Source organism: Micropterus salmoides, unplaced genomic scaffold (genome assembly GCF_014851395.1).
Source record: "Micropterus salmoides isolate LMB-PRFRI ecotype aquatic unplaced genomic scaffold, ASM1485139v1 Ms_hic_scaffold_8, whole genome shotgun sequence".
NCBI lineage: Eukaryota > Metazoa > Chordata > Actinopteri > Centrarchiformes > Centrarchidae > Micropterus > Micropterus salmoides.
In genome coordinates, this window is record NW_024044570.1 from 4,833,476 (window position 1) to 4,853,505 (window position 20,030).

A 20,030-nucleotide genomic window follows, 5' to 3' on the forward strand; every position below is an offset into this window, starting at 1 on the left:
CATCACCACCGTCAAACATGGAGGTGGAAAAATTATGCTTTGGGGGTCTTTTTATGGAGGACAACTTCACCGCATCAAAGGGACGAGGGACGGGGCCATGTACCGTCAAATCTTGGGGGAGATCCTCCTTCGCTCAGCCAGGGCATTGAAAATGGGTCGTGGATGAGTAATCCAGCAGGACAATGACCCAAAACACATGTCATGGGGAACAACAAAGGAATAGCTCAAGAAGATGCACATTAAGGTCTTGGAGTGGCCAAGCCAGTCTCCAGACCTTAATCCCATAGAAAATCTGTGGAGGGAGCTGAAGGTTCGAGTTGCCAGACGTCGTCCTCGAAACCTTAATGACTTAAGCGAAGATCTGCAAAGAGGAATGGGACAACATCCCTCCTGAGGTGTGCGCAAACCTGGTGGCCAACTACAAGAAACATCTCTGTGATTGCCAACAGTGGTTTGCAGAGGGGTCAAATACTTACTTCACTCATTAAAATGCAAATCAAAGTATAACATATTTGACATGCGTTTTTCTGATTTTTTTTTTGTGTCTGTCTCTCACTGTTAAAATAAACCTACCACTAAAATTATAGACTGATAATTTCTTTGTCAGTGGGCAAATGTACAAAATCAGCAGGCGATCAACTAATTTTTTCCCCCACTGTAGATGTCTCACAGGTCTCTGAGGGTCCAGTTTAAAGTCTGACATTTTGGATTGTTGCTCGCCACCATATTCGTCAGTTATCAAGGCCAAAATGGTAAAGCCAACTGAAGTTAGTCAACTGTCTTCTGCTTTATTATCACTCCTCATCGTCATGTTTAAATGTGAAAAGACAAAATCATCCATTTTTGGAAAGAAAACAAACGTCCTTTTTTGTTGTCAGTTTCCTTTTTAACATCAAACATACTGTGAATTCAAATTCTCATGTTGAAAACACAAACTGATGAGAGCTGTCATGTCCCTTGGTGGCCTCACTCACTAGTCTCCTTCTAGCTTGGCCAGCCAGGTTTTTGAGGATGGCCTGTTTTAGGTAGATTTACACCTGTGCCAGTCTTTCTATTTCTTAATCAGTAACTTTACTTAACTCCAAGGGATGCTCAGTGTTTTAAAATTTTTCTTGTACCTGTCCCCTGACCCTTGATTTCTAATCCCCTTTTTCCTGTTTTCATGTTCCCTTGTCTTCACAGTAGAGTTTTTGCCACCAAAAGCCTTCCAGATTACAGGTGTGTTTATACTATCAATTTAAACCCTTTGCACCAGGTGATTGCCATAAATCTAATTATGAGACTTCTAAAACCAAATGGCTGCACCAGTGATGATTTCAGTGTGTCCCGTTTAAAGGGGTTGAATACTTATGCAAACATGTTGCATTCTATATATGTAAAGAATTTAGATCAATTTGTAGAAATCCGTTTTCACTTTGACATCAAAGGTATTATAACACATTGCATGTACTATTATAATGTTGGTATACAATAAAACATAAAACATCCAACAGGAGCAAATTACTTCTATAGGTTACTCTATGGTGATTTATAAAGGTCTTGATGAGCAAACACTGATCCTGATCTGATTAAGACAGATGACCTCTTAAAAGCTGCAGAAATCTAAATAAATGGAGGCATATGCGAGATATCTTTACACCTTTAGACTGTTGGCTGCTTTTAAGAGGAAAAGAAAGCAGAGGTGCTGTTGCATCCAGGCTTTGTGGCTCTCTAGTGGACAGAGGTGAGCCTGCTCAGGTGATTGCTGCTATTGACAGCTAAAGGACATCTGAGAGAAAAGTGCAACCAGCCTTGAATCATACGCTGATGCACTAAGGTCGGCATTTGTGTACGATGGAGGAAGAAGAGGCTGAGATGTAAGACGGGGAAAAAAGAGAAACACCATAGCTGCAGCTCGCACTCGTGGCCTTGCAGGACAACTCATCTTTTCAAACGCATCTTTTCATTTCCTCTTACTGACAACAAACCAGCCTGACGGTTCTTCAACACATACAACTCTTTCAGTCCATCAAGAAAGACAAAGAAGAAATGAAGAAAAGAGACAAGAAAGCAGCAGAGGACTGAAGGAAAATAGAGACAGATGTAGAGAAACAGGAGATACAAGGACAAGAACTGAAAAAGGATAATTAAAACAGCTTAAAGTAGGAAAGGTGGGAGGTAAAAGAGACGAACGGAAGAAAGATGTGAAGAAGGAAAGAAAGAAAAATGAAATGTTGGAATAGGGGATTACATCTGAATTAAAGGGATATGGGGGAGAAAATTTTAACAAATAAACAGAGTGATTTACTGACTAAAAGCTCCAGCCTGTTTACAACCATTTTTTTTTTAAGAGGAGAAGAGTGTTGGCACTGTAAAGGGCTAATGTACTTATTGCACCACCAAGGACATCTGTTCCTCCATATCCTCCCTTCAACAAAAATGTGAGAGAGAAATTACTGAATGTTTTCCATATTTCTGAGAGAGCATATTGAAGGCGAAGAAGATTGTCGGAGCAAAGGTGACAATGAGGGTTTTTCAAAGCCAAAAAACTGAATGAAGGTGAAGGGAATGAATGTGACCAATTAGATAACTAGGAGGTAATTCGGCCATGAGAGCCTTAATGTAGATAGAATTACTGGCTCACAGTGTTCGTTGCGACAGATGGGGTTGAGGTGAGTTGAGACCGAGTACATTTGCACTCGGTCTCGGACACTGAGGACTCGGATTTTATTTCCAAGACCAGTCAAGACCATGACTTTGGGAATATCAATAAATTTCTTTTGCATTGTCTGATTTATTTGTTAACATTCTTACTTTGATTGGATGTTAAACTTATTGCTTCAAATGCAACCAATAAGTGCTAATTAAAAATGTGTTGTTACTGTTAACAGCTGTCACCCCTCCTAACCTCCTTCACACGCACTCCAAGAAAGTGAATGGGGGAGACAGGAGAAGATGTGGCTGGCTGTCAGCAAAATCTTCGTAATAACATTTACCTGTCTAAACCATAAAGAATTAATCTGTCAGACAGCGTCCAGAAGAAAACACACTGCAATCTGTAAATTCTGCAGTGCAACCTTACGGAGACAGCTGGGACCACGTTATTAATCTTTACTGCCACTTAGAAAGAAAGCATAAAGAAAGTAAGCTGTGTGTACGTGACGTTAGCAAAGCTAGCAAGCTTACGTATGTATACTGTATGTTTCAGTTAGAGTGTGAGGACCGGGCATGTTGTGATAACTTTTTCCCAAGCTACATTTTTGCTTCTGATAAGCAATGAGGAGACAGGCCACATACAGCGATGTAGCTAATGTGTAAGTTAAGTTACTGTTAGCAACTGTCAGGACATAAAATCAATCACGAATGAATTAGCACTTAATTTATTTTGTAAATGAAAAAAAAACAAACATATTACTTAATTTAACTTGTGCATTTTTGTTGAAATAAGATTGTATCATAATTTGTGAAGTGATTCTGACCATAAAGAATAGTTTAAAACCACAGCTACCATCTGCCGTTAAATTTTAAAGAAATAATGATTTGACATTTATTGTGTTAATTACAGATATTGAATGATGATTTTTTTTGCCCAGCTCTAGTGTTGAGTGGATGGTAAACATGGAAAAGGAGTGTTGAAGACGCTAAAGTTGATTTCAGCTCTGTTTGTATGTGGATGTTTTTATAGGATGTGGATCAGAAGTACCTATGATCTCCTTCCACATTTTATTATGTGTCACGTAATGTGGGGAACTGGTGTTGGTCTTGACTCGGTCTCGCCCTCCCTCAGTCTTGGTCTCGACTTGGTCTCAGCCCCTAAAAGTCTTGGTCTTGACTTGGTTTGGGGGGTCTCGACTACAACACTACGCTGTAGCATTAAGATTTCCTCTCGCTGGCACTAAAGGAAACGGTCAGCTCTCCGTACGGTAGAAAAAAGCGATTAAAACGCAAGTGAAGGATTTTAATATGTTATCTTCTAGCAACACTAGCATTGGGTCATACATTTTATGATCTGCTATTACAATGGTAGCTGAGAGAGAAAGTCACAGTTGTGCTCTACTACATTGTGCGTCTGCATAAGCAGATGTGCCTGGTTCATCTGGTTCTCACAGATTTTTATTTTATTTTCTCTGCAGGCAAAGAACTACTGATGAACACAATAAACCAAGACCATATAGTTTAATAAAGTGCCTGTACATACAGAATGGGCGGAGATGTATTTATCCAGATCTGCCATAATGAAATTGTGGTTTCTCAGCTGTCCACAGTCTGACTTCTGCTAAGAAATTATATTGTTTTTACTGCAATTTAAAATGAGATAATGTTTAAATTCAAAAAAGTGTTGTGTTACTTCTACTGTGTGGTATATAGTTGCATCCAGGGGGAGTTTTAAAACTTTTTGGTGCAAGGTGGTTCTGCCCATGTCAGATATGAGAATCGAAAGAAACACAATATTTTTTTTCATTTCATTTGTCACAGGCTGGTTTTTCTGACAACATGGCAGCTAAAACTGTCAGTTCCTGTTCTCAACTGTATTAAAACAATATAAAAAATCTTTGGCAAAAATATAGTCTCAATTAAATTTTGAGGATTAGTTATCTGCAAGTTTCAAGTTCCACAGATTGATTTAGATCGCAAAGAACTGAAATGACTGCGTAGGTAGTGAAACAACCCAATTGACCATTGACCCTATAAACCAAAAATAGAAAACTAGAAACTCAAATCTGAATACTTCGCTCTTTGTCCTCACCAAAAACAACCTGAAGATGAAACGTCACTCAGTGATAAAATCCTTTCAACGGTCAGCTGAACAGTGGCAGAAACATTCATGAAAAAAGGACAACACTACTTTTTTAATGAAACCTTATTAATCCTATTTAACTTATATATCCTGTTTCTTCTGTTTGTTGTATTTCTTATTTACTGCTGCAGTGACCTTACTGCTTACGTGTTAAAGAAAAATAATTATACACCAAACAGCACTCTATAAGAGCAGAGAGGTTATTTACAATCTATATTTTCAATCAAATTGCTGTTTTGATCTCTATTTTCACAGACCTACCAATTCTTTTCTTATTAAATAAATGTGTTTATTCATCCTTGTTTGATATCAAGTCAACAAACCTGCAAAACCTGCAGAACGTCATGCTCTCTGCAAAATTGCTCTAAAAAATAAAATACATCTGGATATCTGAGGTTAAATGAAGAATTTTTAATTATGACACTGACCCTGCTGCAGCTTTAGGACTAGGTAACTTAAAAATTCGACAAGAGACCTCCTATTTGTTTGACAAAGTAATCTTAACTCAAGGTCTACTTACAAGATTTTTCTAAAGCTTTCATGACTTTTATCATCCTGTCCGCATCTAGCTCTTTAAAAGGCTAGTAAGTGACCGTTGACCTATTTTGTCAAACTAGTTTTCAAGGTCAATAAGGTACTTTCAAGCTCAGTTTTGACAATGGTTTGATAACGCCGTACATGAAACACCACTTCTGTTATATTCTGCATGTATTTACTGTAGGATCAGGGCTGAAGTCAGGGGGAACTTAACTCACGGTCATTTCTGGGTGTTCTCTGCAAAATCTACTCCCGTTTTCCCGAGACTGTAAGTGTCTTTATCTTCTCCAAACCGGCTGGCATGGCTACATACTTCGTTCAGCGGTGATAACGAAGTGGAGTGCAACATTTGGCGGTTCAACACTTGATTACTTACTTTACTTAATTCAGTTCAATCATCCCTAAATCAGAATTACAAAATAAAAAAATTAGAAAACTGATATTTTGGGGAAATCCTTCACACCTATGTGCAACATAACATAACATATTAAAAAAACGTAATGTTTTTCAGTAAGGAAGAAGATGTTTAACAATCCAGCGGCCATGAAACACACAACAAAGGTAACAAAAAGTCAGTCGGCAGTGACTCATGAAGTCTGATGGGGCGCTGAGTGTGAGCAGAGGATGACTGAAACATTCAAACAACAAACTTACCTCTCTTCCCTTCCCATGGTGGAAAACAAGAGAAACAGAAAGGACAGACAGTCAGATAAATACATGTTTAATTTCATTTTCTTTTGAAATTCTTACCAAGGTGTCTGTACTGGTCCCCCTGGGGAGGCTCCCAGTCCCCAGGCTGTTAACTACTGCACTTCAATTCAGATAAAAACATTAAAGTCCCCCTCCACTCAAAAACATGTTTTGCTTATTGTTCCTTTACTTGGATGGTTGATCTTCATTGTGCAGAAAGACATCTGTGTAGAGTTTGAAGTACCAGCAGGATTTTGGACCCAATAGTGGTCCAGTATTTAACTAACAAAGCGTGATGTTAAAACATAAAACCTCCAGTGCATATATGTATTTTGTGTCCAACCTTTGAAATGAACTATATTTGCATGTTTATTGATTCCTGATTATTCAGTGAGGATGGAGAGTAAAAGTCATTTAAAAACTTTTAAAATAGGTAATCCAGCAGTATCAGAGACAAATAATTATTCCAAGAAGACAAGAAAGCAGCGTCCATATCTATCGACTGAAACACCGGCTCTTCACTTTGACATCATCGCCATGAAACACTGACAACAAAAAAAACAACAACAACAAGAGGAGGAGTCAGAACGTTGTTGACGACGCGGACAGTAACTGAGTAAACAATTATGATTCATCTCCATCTTAAAGCTATGACAGCTTGTGGCAGTGCTCTGACAAAAAGCCACTAAATTGTAGTTAACATCACATGTGAAGCTCAGAGCAGAGATACCCCAGTCGCCATGGCAGCGGTAGAGCATGTTATTAATAGCTCAGAAACAGATGCCTGAGCGCCACTTAGGGCTGATCAAACCGCCACGTCTCAACACCTATGATTGATCAGTTTTTCCCTGTGGCGTATAAACGCAGAGCGCATATGGGCCGTGGGCGTTGTTTTCATCGTGCCTCCGCCGCAGATGTTAATGCAGAGCCACCACGTGTCATCTGCCACTTTAACGTGAGCGCTGCCAACAAAAGGCAATGGAAGAAAATGGACAGTGCTGCGAAAAGTGATCAAGAACATTAATGAAATGATCAAGTGAGTAGTGGCGTCTTCTGCCAGCGTCACACAGGTTAAGAAAAAGACTTGAACTGTTCTTCTGAGGAGACGAGAAGACTTGATTTCTTTAGTAAGTCAGCTCCTCACAACAGCACTGAGATTCTGTCATATAAAAGTTATATTACCATGATCACTCTGCAAATATTTACTTTTATTGGAGTCAAGATTTACTTCAGGGGTTGTTCCCTTTCACTAGTTGTTAAAAACATACGTTTGTTAGATATGTGCATATTTTATTATAGATAACTGCTGATAAATTCAAATTCATTCAAATTGGTGAATGAAAATCACAGCAACATTAAAGTATGGAGGTGCACCGCAATTTAGATGAGGTGATGACGCTTTCAACTGCGGTCAGGTGTTTTTTCGCCTCTTCTGCAGTGAACCTGTTGTAGTGTTTGCATTGTGTTTGCTACAATTCGCTCTTGGCTTCGATATGAAGTAGCCTTGTGCTACACTATGTGTACCTGACGTAAACTGAAAATACTTTGGGTTTTATTTGAGTTATACTCAGGCTTACCCCGGGAGTCACACAGGCGGCGTGAGCGCGGCTGCGCCACGGTTTCGACCCGTCCTCAGGCCGGTGCCAACTCACACTGGAAGCGTTTCAGCAGAGGAGCGTTTAGCCTGCCCCCACGTTGTTGACTTGTTGTTTATTTGTTTCTTTTCTGGTCTGTTTTACAATTGGGAGTCTGTACAAGGTATTTTATTTTGAAAATCGACTTCCTGCCCGGCTCATCTGCTCGGTGCTGCTTGACGCGTCTTCCGTCAAACATAGACAGACTTCCTATTCTTTGCGCAGCGGAGCGCAGAGCCACTTCTGGGACGTGCTGCGGCGTTTCTGGTGTGAGCACAAGCATTGACTACAATGGCAGCTATTTTCTCCGGCAGCCGTGGCGCAGCCGTAACGTGGCGCATGTGTGAGTCCGGGGTTAGGCCCCCCCATGAAAACCTTTTTGCCTCCTTTGTCACTCTGAAGCTGATCCTCCCTCTCCCTTGTACCTATTATGCTGCTCCGTATGTTTAGTAAACCTGCTTCAGATTTTATTCCTTGGGAGCAGTACCTATCTTTGCAGACGAAACGAAAAGCAAATTAAACTCCACAGAAAAAAAATATTTGTTGTCCACCTGTCTTGTCTCCAAGAAACATTCTGTTGTGGTGCAATAAAAAAGCCAGATGCTGTGATTCTGCAGCCTTGCCAAAACATTAAATAATTACTCAAAAAAAAAAGACTGGACAAAATTCAAAATGGGGAAAACAGAAAAGAAATTGTCAGATTTGACAAACTTTAACTACATGGGGTTCTGAAATAGTTGCTCAGGCTGGATTCAGTCCAAGTGACTGGGTTCCTCAGAATTCAGAAACTGGATTGAGCTAATGATAACTGTTTCTGCAATATTAATGAGTAATCAGTTATCAAAATGATCTCAGATACAGTAATTACAGAAATTAAATAATTTTCTGTCAATTGTGAATTTCACATTGGGCCTATTAAAGTACTTTTAGCTCCAGCTCCAAAACTAACAATTGATTTTTGATGAAAAGAAAGAGCAATGTTAGTGAAATAACTTAAGAGTTTGGATAATTGATGAATTTACATTTAGTTCAATAAAATTAAGGAACATTGTCCAGTTCCAATATGTTTTTTTGGACTGTTGGACTGAATCAGTTTGGACAAATGGTCATTATTTTTGTCATTTCACAGGAATGTTTAATTAACTAATCAAAAACAAAATAACTGATATTGAAAATAATCATCAATAATCATTCCCCATGTGTAGGAACTTAAACTAAAGAAGCAATAATACAAACAAAATGACACAAACAAAAAAAACAACATCTTTAGGTTTGGCCACCAATTTCTATCAACACAGTTTCTTTGCAAGTAGAGTTTATAGCTTTCTGGGTTTGGATCTAAAACAATAAAAAAAATACCTTAAAAACATGTAACTATGTAGGACAGTAAGTCCATATACAGGTCTTCAGACGGTTCAGCTAAATGAGAGCTGGGCATCAGGTAGAGCTGTACTAAAACAAACTGTATAGATAAAAATAAATAATAAATAATATACCTCGGAGTGATGTTCGTCGTTCTGCTGCAGGACTTCGATGCAAAGCTCTCCCAGGCGCATCATGTCCTCTATCCTTTTCTCCGGAGTTGTCTGAGCATCCACTGAAGGTGCAAACACAGCAGGAAACATCCAGGACAGAAAAATACCAAATTAATACACATAGCAGTTTGTCAACAAACATTTAAACATGACTTCATTTCACATAAACCTCAGCTGCCTCTTTAAGCCAAATGCTGCAGATATTCCTTCTCCTCAGAGGATGAACCCTTTAGATTTTAATGATCCCATGAATGTCCTCTAGCGTCACCCACGTTACATTTTTAAGATAAGTCAGGTTGTTGTTTGGTCTTTCCAACATATTCCTATTGAGGCTATATGAGCGCTGCAGTCTCTAGGGAACGCTACATTTGCCACTTAAGAGTGGAACACCAGACAAATTGAGTTATTAAATAAAACAAAACATCATTTTTTCAAACCTCATTTCATACAGTTATGTTCCCATTGAAAAGTTTAAAGCAAATGTCTGAGATATGTGTGAAATGTGAACAGTTGCATGTTTCCATCTACTAACTTTACATGAATATATTCATGACAAGATGAGAAATGGAGCAGCAGTCACGGACGAACGGGCCCCCTGACACCTTGAGCCCCAAGGCCAGAGTCACAGATAACATTTCTTGTTGGAAAGTCGTGTTAAAAGTAGGAATGTCCTGATCATATTTTTTTCTCCTGACCTTTATTGGAACTGTTTAATGTTAAATACCAACAAAATAAAGTCCAATGTTTGTTTTTGTTGTTTTGTTCCCTTGATTTTACAGCTACGCAACATACCGAGGCTTTGATGGTTTCTTATGATTCGTTTAGTGTGCTTCAGTGTTTACAACAATTTCTCTTCATCTCCACTGTGAACTAAATACTGAAGTTCAGCTGCAGTTTTTGAACCAAAGAGCAGCACCTGAGAGTTCTGCTACACCTGTAAAATGTATGTACATCCACAAAACATTTGGTTCAATTTGCATCTTTTTCTCTCTGTTTCAGCCCTCCGCCCACACTAAAGCAGCAAGATGGCGCAAGCTGTCCAGTGAGGATTGGGGCTGTGTGGAAGTATGTAAAGTAGGACTTGATTGGTCTGTGATTGATCATTTTAAATGTTAATATAGCCAAATAGACAGCGGTTATAAAATACTGATTTTATCAGTGCAGGAGGAGCTTGGGATTGTCTGCTGATTAACATGTAGTGTTTATAAGACGAAACTGGATCACTATTTCAAACTTGTTCAGTTGTCTGACAGCAGAAACTAAAACATATGCATGCGAGTATTTAAAAACTGATTCCAGCAGCTTTATTACATCCGTTTAAAATTTTCTGTGGGGTTTCCTCCCTAGATTTTTACACGTGAAAAAGTGCATAAAAACACTGACTGATTACTATTACTACTACCGTGTCATGTACTAAGTGACCTAAACACAGATGAATGGTTAAAAGTAAAACTATGAAGTCTGACCGTGGATTTGAGCAAATTCGATCAGCTGACTGTAGTTGATTCCAGCTGCTTTTTCCAGACAATTCTGCACTAAGTTCTTCATCTCATCAGGGGGAACAGGTGTGGTGATGTCCTTCATCAAAACCTGAAACAACACAAACAACAGTTTCAAGTCCGAGCAATTCATAAATAAGTCATTTCACCCACCGGTAGAGACAGCCAACATAAGTTAACAGGCGGTGTAGTTGAAAGGTAAATTGGACAGTAGAAAAGACGATGTGCCCACAGCCCCGTTTGCATCACTGTGCGTGCAATAATGCACAAGACCTTTAACATGTGGTGTTTGGATGCATTGTAAAATTGCTGTCATGCAGCTGAATGAATTCGATTTAATTATTAAATCCTTGTTAGTGCCCTCTGCAAATTAATTACTAAATATCTTTATTGAGCTATTTATACATTTCTCTCTCTCTCATATATATATATATATATAAATATAATACTGATACACACAAAGCTTATACATACAATTGCTATTTTCTTCATTTATTATTATTCAATGGCTTATTATAAACTGCAAAATGTCATAGTGTCATAAAATAAAACGTCTGATAGGAAAGTTTATAAATAACTCTCAAGTCCTAAAGTGGAAGTGTTTTTGGTCCTCAGTTTACTTCTAGCATGATTCCTAGACGCTTGATAATATCGATCCGGAACCTTTCTGCTCTGTACAAAGATATTACCAACACTGATAAAACCTTACAGGAAGTTTGTACAAACATATCTGAAATGTGTTTTTGTACCCGTTCCTGTAGAGAGAGCGTTGCCTTCAGGGCCCCATCTGGTCGTCCAAAGGGAAAGCAGTACCTGCAGATGCAAAACGTGGGCGGTCATCACATTTAGAAACAATCTCAAGGACAACTGTATGAAAAAGAAGAAGAATAGGAAAATGGAAGCAGAGGCAGAGAGACGTCAGTCAGCGTCACCAGATGGCTGCCTCCTTTCATCTAATTACACTGATGAAGGAAGATTTTCTCACCTCCAGCTCCATCTGAGCGCAGACGAGGCGGTTCAGGGAGGTTTCATGTTGCTAAATTGACAAGTGAACAGAACTAAATAAACAAAGGCACGCGGTCACGCAGGTCAGCCATTTATTGGACAAAATTCTAGAGGCAGATGTTGCCAGTAGGACAGAAAAAAAACACAGTAGGTTTTTGAAATTATTATCAAGCATGACTTGGTTTGAAGATTCAGTTCATACTTAAAGTAAAGTCAAGTTCATGATGTTCATTTAAATGAAAATCCATCAAAGAGCAGAATATGTTGAATAGGCTTGAAAATAATGGGTTTCATAGGAGCGTAGGCTTCTGACGCATGTGTGATTTATGAATTAATGTGTGACATTTATGAAACTATTTCAGGAGAAGATAAATCAGCAGCAAAAGAAAAGCTTACTTTTATTTGTTGCATATTATTTAAGTATCTGCCTAAAGCCATTATGGGACGCAAAATTAGTAATAACCCTTTCAGACTGATACGGTGATGTGGGTCAAACCCGGGTCGGCAACAAAAGCAGGTTGGTTAAGTTCAAAGAAGCATCATGGTTTCGGTTAAATGCTAATAGAGTCAACCTGTCCAGTCTGGTGCTTTAAGTCAGTGTTAACACTCTTTAGTGTGAACCAAGATCATAATCAAGTTTAGTTAGGATACTGTAGGAAAATAAATGAATCGTCAGATATTCATCATCATCAAAATGTTTCCTCATTATGTTGATAATGCAATTCAGATGGCATTACATTTCCATTAGAAGAATATAAATATAATTTATATGAGACTGGGTTGGAATGGGTCAAAGTATATCCTTCCTTTATGCCCAATTTCCCTAAACAGAGTGGTATGGAAATTAATTAAATACTATGTTTATCATTATATCATTAACATCCTTTGACATATTCTTCAAAAAGACAGAAATGTAATTTAGCTTTGTCAATTGATAGAGGGTGTGTGCGTTTGGACAGACAGATAAAAGTGAATTTTAATTATAGTATATTTCTTTAATTTACCAACTTTCCTTTTCACCAACTCTGCTGGAGAGTTTGCAAAATATAGCAAAAAGTAATAAATTTTACGGTTTAATGACTGTTAATGAAAGTCAATAATCATCAATAATAAGTATTAATAATTGCCAGAATGCTGACTGTTAGTCATGGTCAAGTGCTTGGAATTGTTGGTTCTCGGTAAATAATATAATAAAGAGTATGGTGTAGAACAAGCAGGAATCTTTTGGTCCCAGTGGAGAAAAATTGACAATAAAGCAGGATATGCTTTTGGCTCCTTGTGATTGACAAGTCGCTAGCATCGCAACCTGTCAGGCGTAGCAATGCGTATCCCTCCCCAGCTCCACCCTCTCGTCCAAATATGGTCACTTCTGGCACCAAAAAAAACAAGATGGTGACAGACAAAATTATAAACTCGAGGCTTCAAAGCGGTAGTCCACAAACCAATGGGTGACGTCAAGGTGACGACGCCCCCTTCTTCTATAAAAAACTGAAATGCGATAACTTCTGTTCTGAATCTGCACTTTATATAATTAAAATAAGAAAAACATTGGTAGGACACAGGATCCGACTTTGTAGATCCATCCACCCCCCTCGTGAACACAGTCTCTTGTGTCATCAGTGTTCTTCCAACTTTGTGACAACAGTTTGTGTTGTTTCAACATGACTACGCCCCCGTGCACAAAGCCGGCTCCATAAAGAAATGGTTTTCCCAGTTTGGCCTAGAAGAACGTGACTGGCCTGCACAGAGCTTTGACCTCAACCTCGTCCAACACCTTTGGGATGAACTGAAACACAGTGAGCCAGACCTTTTCGCTCAACATCAGTGTTGGACCTTTGATTGGGAATCAATGCAGCCAGGTTCCAACGTCTGTTAGAAAGGCCAAAACCAGTAAGTGAAGGCTATTAAAACAGCACATTAATGTCCATGTTTTTAGAATCACATGTTACTGTAAGTATCGCAAATGGCTGCAGTGTTCAGGTGTGCGCATACTGTTTTGGGTGTCCACATACTTTTGGCCATGTGGTGTAAATTTGGTGGCCAAACCATGATTAGATAATCACTAGATAATCCTTCCTGTGTAGGAACAAATAATCAAAATCATTAGCGGCCGTAAGGAAGATAAGTTGTAGTTAAAATTTATAACCCGAGCTCAGCTTTAATCTAAACTAAACTGGAGACCCTGCTGTTGTCTGGGGGACATTAGCATAATCCCAGCATTGTCCCGGCCATTGTTTACCAGCATTAGCCTCTTGTTGAGGTGAGTTAGTAATGACTCCCGCTGATCAACCCCCACCACCCCCCCCACCACCCAACCGGCCCCTCCCTCTCCTCTCTGGGACCAGATGGAGGACCCCTCTCAGGCGTGAAGGGTTTAAAGAGCCGGGCTTCGGGACAGTTAATGGCACAGGTCCATTCAGAAGAGTGTTGTTCAAGGTCTCCGGGCTGTCGCTTTCACACCGCGCTCACAATGTGTTCACACGGCGGCGGCGGCGGCGCTGAATAGCAGCACGCAGATGCAGGGAGGTCTCATCAGCCACTGCCGACGCATGTCCTGCACCTGTTGTGTGCTGCTGATGGGGCTAAAATACCCAGACTGCCTGAGTTCATTATGATGGAGTTAAAGAAGTCTGCTTTACATTTGTCCAAGTTACATTATTGTTATGAGGTAAAGCAATACAAACGTATCAAATCAGTCTGAATGTATAGGGTCAGTTAATCCAGATTACAAAAAACAAAACAAAAACATTCCCTGTCCAACATATTCTCTCTATTCCCTCTAGGGGTAACTCTCCATGCAGACATTAAGAAAAGTGGAATCAAATGTTTCACTCCTGTGTACTTGACAAGGAGCCCATTTGAGATGGTAATTTGTCCTTTTCTTAAAAATAATAATAGTAGACATAAAACGCAGCGGGAAAGATTTGCCATCTCTGAAAATTACACTAATAAAATAAATATTTAAATAACTAAATAAGGATATTATGTACGTTGATATGCACATTAGTATTCTGGCTTTATGCCTTATCCGTATTTTGATAATATTTGGGATATGACTTTTGCATGGATCGTGTGAACCCTGGTTATTCATATCTCTGTTTAGATTTTAACATTATCCAGACAAATTCTGATTTTCAGCGTGGGTCCAGGTGTGTCTTTTATTAGGTCACATCCAGAATTTCTGTTGTTTCTGTTACCAGTGAGTTACCTTAACAATTCAGGATAAACTCTGCTGCATGTACCACACTGCTAGACTATAATAACATGATCTATCTATCATCATGTTTTTGTTTTACTGACTATGTAGTTGATGGTGCACCTGAGAATGAAAAGAAACCTGGATACGGTGTTTAAAGGCACAGTATTAATATTTAGATCAAACTACTTTACATGTACAAAAAGCATAACCGGGATCATCTAAAACATAATGCTGTTCTCAACGTTCTAAGCAGCTTAAACTAAATTCCATAAACCTTTATTGTATTCAGGTGGAGAAAGATACCTCAAACCTGGGCAAATAAAACCGAAACTATCTGCATTTTCACCAAACTGTAGTGACCTTTTTGAAGTCTACAAATTGATTTCCGTACAGTACAGATATAGAGTGTAAACCAATAGCTTACACAGATTGTTGTTGTTTTTTGTGATTCTGGTGAGAAGGTTCATACCTAAAATGTGTGATCTTGTTTTCCAGCAGAGTCATGAGGCGACTCCTGATGGCCTCAAAGTGCTCTTGTTCCTCCACGGTCACCGTCCCCATCCCATCGGGCCTGACGAGACAGACACAGGACACAGTCACCTGACTTTCATATTCACCTCTTGGCTACTAGATTATAGGCTGAAGGTGCAAAGGAGTTTGTTTTTTCAGGATGAAACAACTAATGACTGATGTCATGAATCTATTAATTCTCAAATAAAAGCCAGCATTAATGGTCAGCACAAGCATAGGGAGAGAATGCCACCGTTTTTCCTTTTGATAATATTCATTATTCAGGATATACAGATAATATATAAACATAAGATAAAGAGCTACGTACAGTGTTAAAATAAGCACAGTCACAAAGTATCTGTTATTACATAAAACCGAAAAGAACTGCAAACAACTGCAATATCCTGAAAAACAAAAAAAATTGTGCATTGTGGGGGAGCTACTTTGAAACTGTAGCTAATGAAGCTACGCGGTACTCCTCAATGGCAGTAGTTAATCTCCAGCCCTTCACGTTTGCACCATTTTGCATTAAGTGTTGCGTACTGTTAAGTAATTTATCAAACACACTAAATAAATGTATGTAGTTGTCACAGACTCCAGTTTGCAGTGCGGCTCCATGAACTGGGAAATTGTGTCACACATTCATTACATCACATGACACAATAGCCAAATTATACCTGACAATATGCTCTCTTTCTGTGTTGATTTGGTTAAATGTCATTTAAACATCAATATCATATAATGAAGACTGTACAGTATGTGAATGAAGTGATGGGGGTTTTTTAAGTGTGAAGGCTATTTTTGGCTCTCTGACTTGGTGGTCCTGCCTGCAGGAGAGGTCGACAGACTGGGAAGGTGAAGGAGACCAGCTCCCACCCTGCTGACCAACTCTCCAGAGCTGACTGCATCTTTCGAGACATGTAGGCTGTCCGTCTTGTCCTCTATGTTCTCCTACCGTCATGTGCTTGATTCTCTCTTGAATGGCGGCAAAAATAACAACAGAGATTTATTTATTTATCTCGTATTGTGCCTAACTAGTGACCATAACATATTGCATATGGAGTTTCAGATGATTCGGTTCAAGATGAGACCAAACTTTTCTATGGATGTCAGTTTTTGAGCCACGACAAAGGCAACAGAGTAGGTAAGACTCCTTTTTAGCCTAGCTGATTGCCGGAAATTCCTTTTGCTATGTCGAAATGCATATTGTAAAATTTCTATTACTGCTGAAAAGACGAAAGTCTAAGCTTTACAAGAGGCTCAGTCAGTAAAACAGTTTTTTCAAAAATTGTGAATAACAGCAACCACAAGAGGTCCTTGGGCAGACAATCATAAATGTGCACAAAAAATATTAGACTGATGGGTCCAGCAGTATTCAAGCAGATACACACACAACCAAGTGCATGGGTCCCTTAAGGTAAATGTACTTTATATAATAATCTCATTAGAAAACAAAGCCTTTTCCACTATTTGAGAATTTGAAATATCAAACATGAACGCTGGGAGCTATATATTTGAATGCTGTTCACAATTCAGCACAGACGCCCTCTTTATCAAGAGTTGCTGCCTGCAAATACCTACAAAAAGACATTTCTATGAGTAAGAACCCGGCACCAGCTAAAGGTCTTAAATATCAGTAAAGCAGAGACACACAGAGGTCAAGTCAGTGCAGGAATCTTCATTTGTTTTTACAAAGAAAAAAAGAAAAACTAAATGGGACAAAATGTGAAGCCTTAGAAAACAGCTCAGGCTGCTTTTCTGTCGTTGCCTTCTTTTTCGCTCTGACGAGTCGGACTGGCTTGTTTTCACCAAACTAACTCAGAAAGCAGCCAAACTCTCCACACTGACCTCAGTGTCAACCAATCAAACAGAGAGCTGCTCAGACTCCTCTTCCTCCTCCACAACTCATCCGGCAGGCAGGAGGAGAGTCGACAAAGAAAAAACTGTTAGTTGAGCGCTTCATTAATGTTTGTAAAGCTTTCATTCCCTTCTTGCCTTCGTCTGAATAGGCACTCTGGCAAAAAAGGGGGAAAAATGCAATCAGTACCCAGAGCGACCAGCCTTGACTTTCTGGGCTTTCTATGTGCAGCTGAAAGAGAAAAGCACCCTCTCCAAACGGCACTTGCGGTTGCTGGAGGGAAGAAGCGAGGAGGTTGTCTGTTAATGAGTTGTTCTTATAAAAGCCTTCGCCGGTTCAGCCCCTGACCGCCGCGCCTCGAGTACCAACAACTCTGCCGAGCTCCTCTCGGCGTGTTCCTGACTCTCCGAAGTCGAAAATAAAAACGTGATAAGAAAGGAGAAGCTGCAGAAGTCTGGCGCTCTGCAGCGAGGGAGTCAGATGAGACGACGATACCGAACAGACACTGATCAACTTCCCATGGAATATATTTATGAAAATAATAGCATTATTTAACCAGGAAGGTGAATCACTGAAAATAAAACAGGAGGATTTTGACCAAGCACAGACAAAATGCATGACAGAAGTAATAAACAAACAATACAGCCTTGCAATAATTAAAATAACGTAAACCTTCACAACATTATGTTTATGTAATGCTACAGTATTATGTGTCATGCAATCCCAGATCAGGATAAAAAAATAATAAATAGAATTTAAACTTGAATATGATACAACACAAAATAAAACAAATCAAAATAGATTATAAAACAAAACACACAGAAGAATTACGTCAAATTATGTTATAAAAATAAATAAAACAACATAAAAATGTATTTTAAATTACATTAAAAATACAAAATAAGATAGTAATATTAAATTAAATAACATTACTTAAAATGTAAAAGAAAAAAATATATTAAATTAATAATAATAATAATGTTACACAAACAAATTCAGCTTTTGGCAAGACAAAAAGGAGTATTTCTTCAGAACAGGTTGGTGTTAGGAGGATGGAGGTTGTAGATGAGGAGCAGGATGACAACAGGAAGTGTTCATGCATTATGTAGGAACATCAGTGCCTCTCTCTTCAGCTCCACTCTACTCAATTTGTTCTGTAATGACAGGCAGCTTTCTCTGCACAACAGCACTTGTTAGCACAACTTCTAAACCCTGTTGTTCCCCAAATCTGCCAATTCATTACCACGCCCACCCCCTCATCACACCCCCACCTCTTCCCACAACCCCTATTTAACAAGCACCAGTTAATCCGGAGGGAACATAAAGCAGAGTTGTTGGGAGGAGCGTGTGTGCTCACTCATGTAAAGGCAAGAAAAGCTGGATTTCATGTTGAAGCAGCCGAGGGCCTCGCTGCGCTCTTGGCCCTTGCACGGACAAATGAACACGTCAGGTCTGTGGTCAGAGCAAGATCTTCGACGGACAGAAGGATAGATGATGGAGGGATGGATGGCCTGAGGCTCCAAGCCCTTACAGTTAATGCCAGCTGTCCTTTAATCCATTGTTCACCTTCCTCAATCAACTCTTACTTCCATGTGCACCACAGACAATAAACCTGGCTGATCAGTTTTGCAGCTCTCATGTTACGTTACATTACAGGTTCAGTGTAAAAGGGGTGGAGCAGAAATTGTACTATTTTTAGAGCAAAATACTTCAATTAGAGACTTAAAATTCTTAGAATTAAGATAGAAATTAAATGTATTACGTATTCACTGCAGTGACATCATTTTTTAAAAGTTTTTAATGACTTGCCTAATGAGTGTAACATACAATAAGGGCTACAACTAGCAATTATTTTAATCACTGATTAGTCTGATGATTATTATCTTAAAAATTTGCTTTGCTTATAAAAGAAAATAGTGAAAAATCATTATTTTCCAGAATCCAAGTTCACATTTACAAATGTCCCATTTTGTCGGTCTAACAGTCCAAATTGTAAAAATATTTAAATATTTGTTTGAAGTTACTTAACCACTGATTATTAAAAAAGTTGCTGATATATCAATAAATTAACCAATTGTTTCAGCTCTAAAATTCAAGTGACAATGTGGAGGAATTTCACATGTCTGTATACATGTGTATAAATATCTTTATTTAGACTGGAATATTCAAAGGTTTTCCTCCCTCTCTTAAGAAAAAGCTTCAGTCTCAGGAAATTGATCTTCACATAGAAAAACAATCTTGACATATGTACCCAACACCATTGAGATGTTACCTTTGTCAAAGATTGTCGCCTGTGATATCAGCTCCTTCTCTTCACATTTAAATATATTGACTACAAATGCAGACTTTCCCACATGGTCATAATGCATTTGCCCTCAGGGGTGATTGTCGAGTTGCTCGACCAAGGGCTGCTGGGAATCTCCAAGTTCAAATTCAGAGAAAGCATACACAAGGTGCTGCTTTACACGAACAACCTGCACAGTTTTAGGTCACAACGCACTCGGATTTAAAATTTAATTCACCAACTTTTGATCAAAACTTACAAAATATCGATTCATTTAAAACGACATTCTCGTGTCTGACTTACTGGAGAAGCCAATTTTCCAATGAATGAAAGGTTGCACATGATAGATTTGACTATTTCAGCAGATTTGCATTTATATATCTAGCAATGGGAATAAACACTAAAACACAAAAAATTTTTAAAAGTGAAAGTGGTTAGTTAAATCAGCATTTTGAAAGCTGAAATATTTTACTCTAATCATCACAAAAAGATCATCAAGATT

General features: G+C 38.8%; 1 protein-coding gene across 1 annotated transcript in view; it reads right to left on the minus strand.

Moving 5' to 3' along the window:
• The window catches only part of cadps2 (Ca++-dependent secretion activator 2), a 244,423-nt gene that overhangs the window by 46,517 nt on the left and 177,876 nt on the right, over positions 1-20,030 (minus strand). The window contains 5 exon segments of the mRNA XM_038705806.1: positions 5,969-5,977; positions 9,135-9,235; positions 10,640-10,763; positions 11,422-11,485; positions 15,346-15,447. Coding sequence (XP_038561734.1) covers positions 5,969-5,977; positions 9,135-9,235; positions 10,640-10,763; positions 11,422-11,485; positions 15,346-15,447 — 400 coding nt within the window.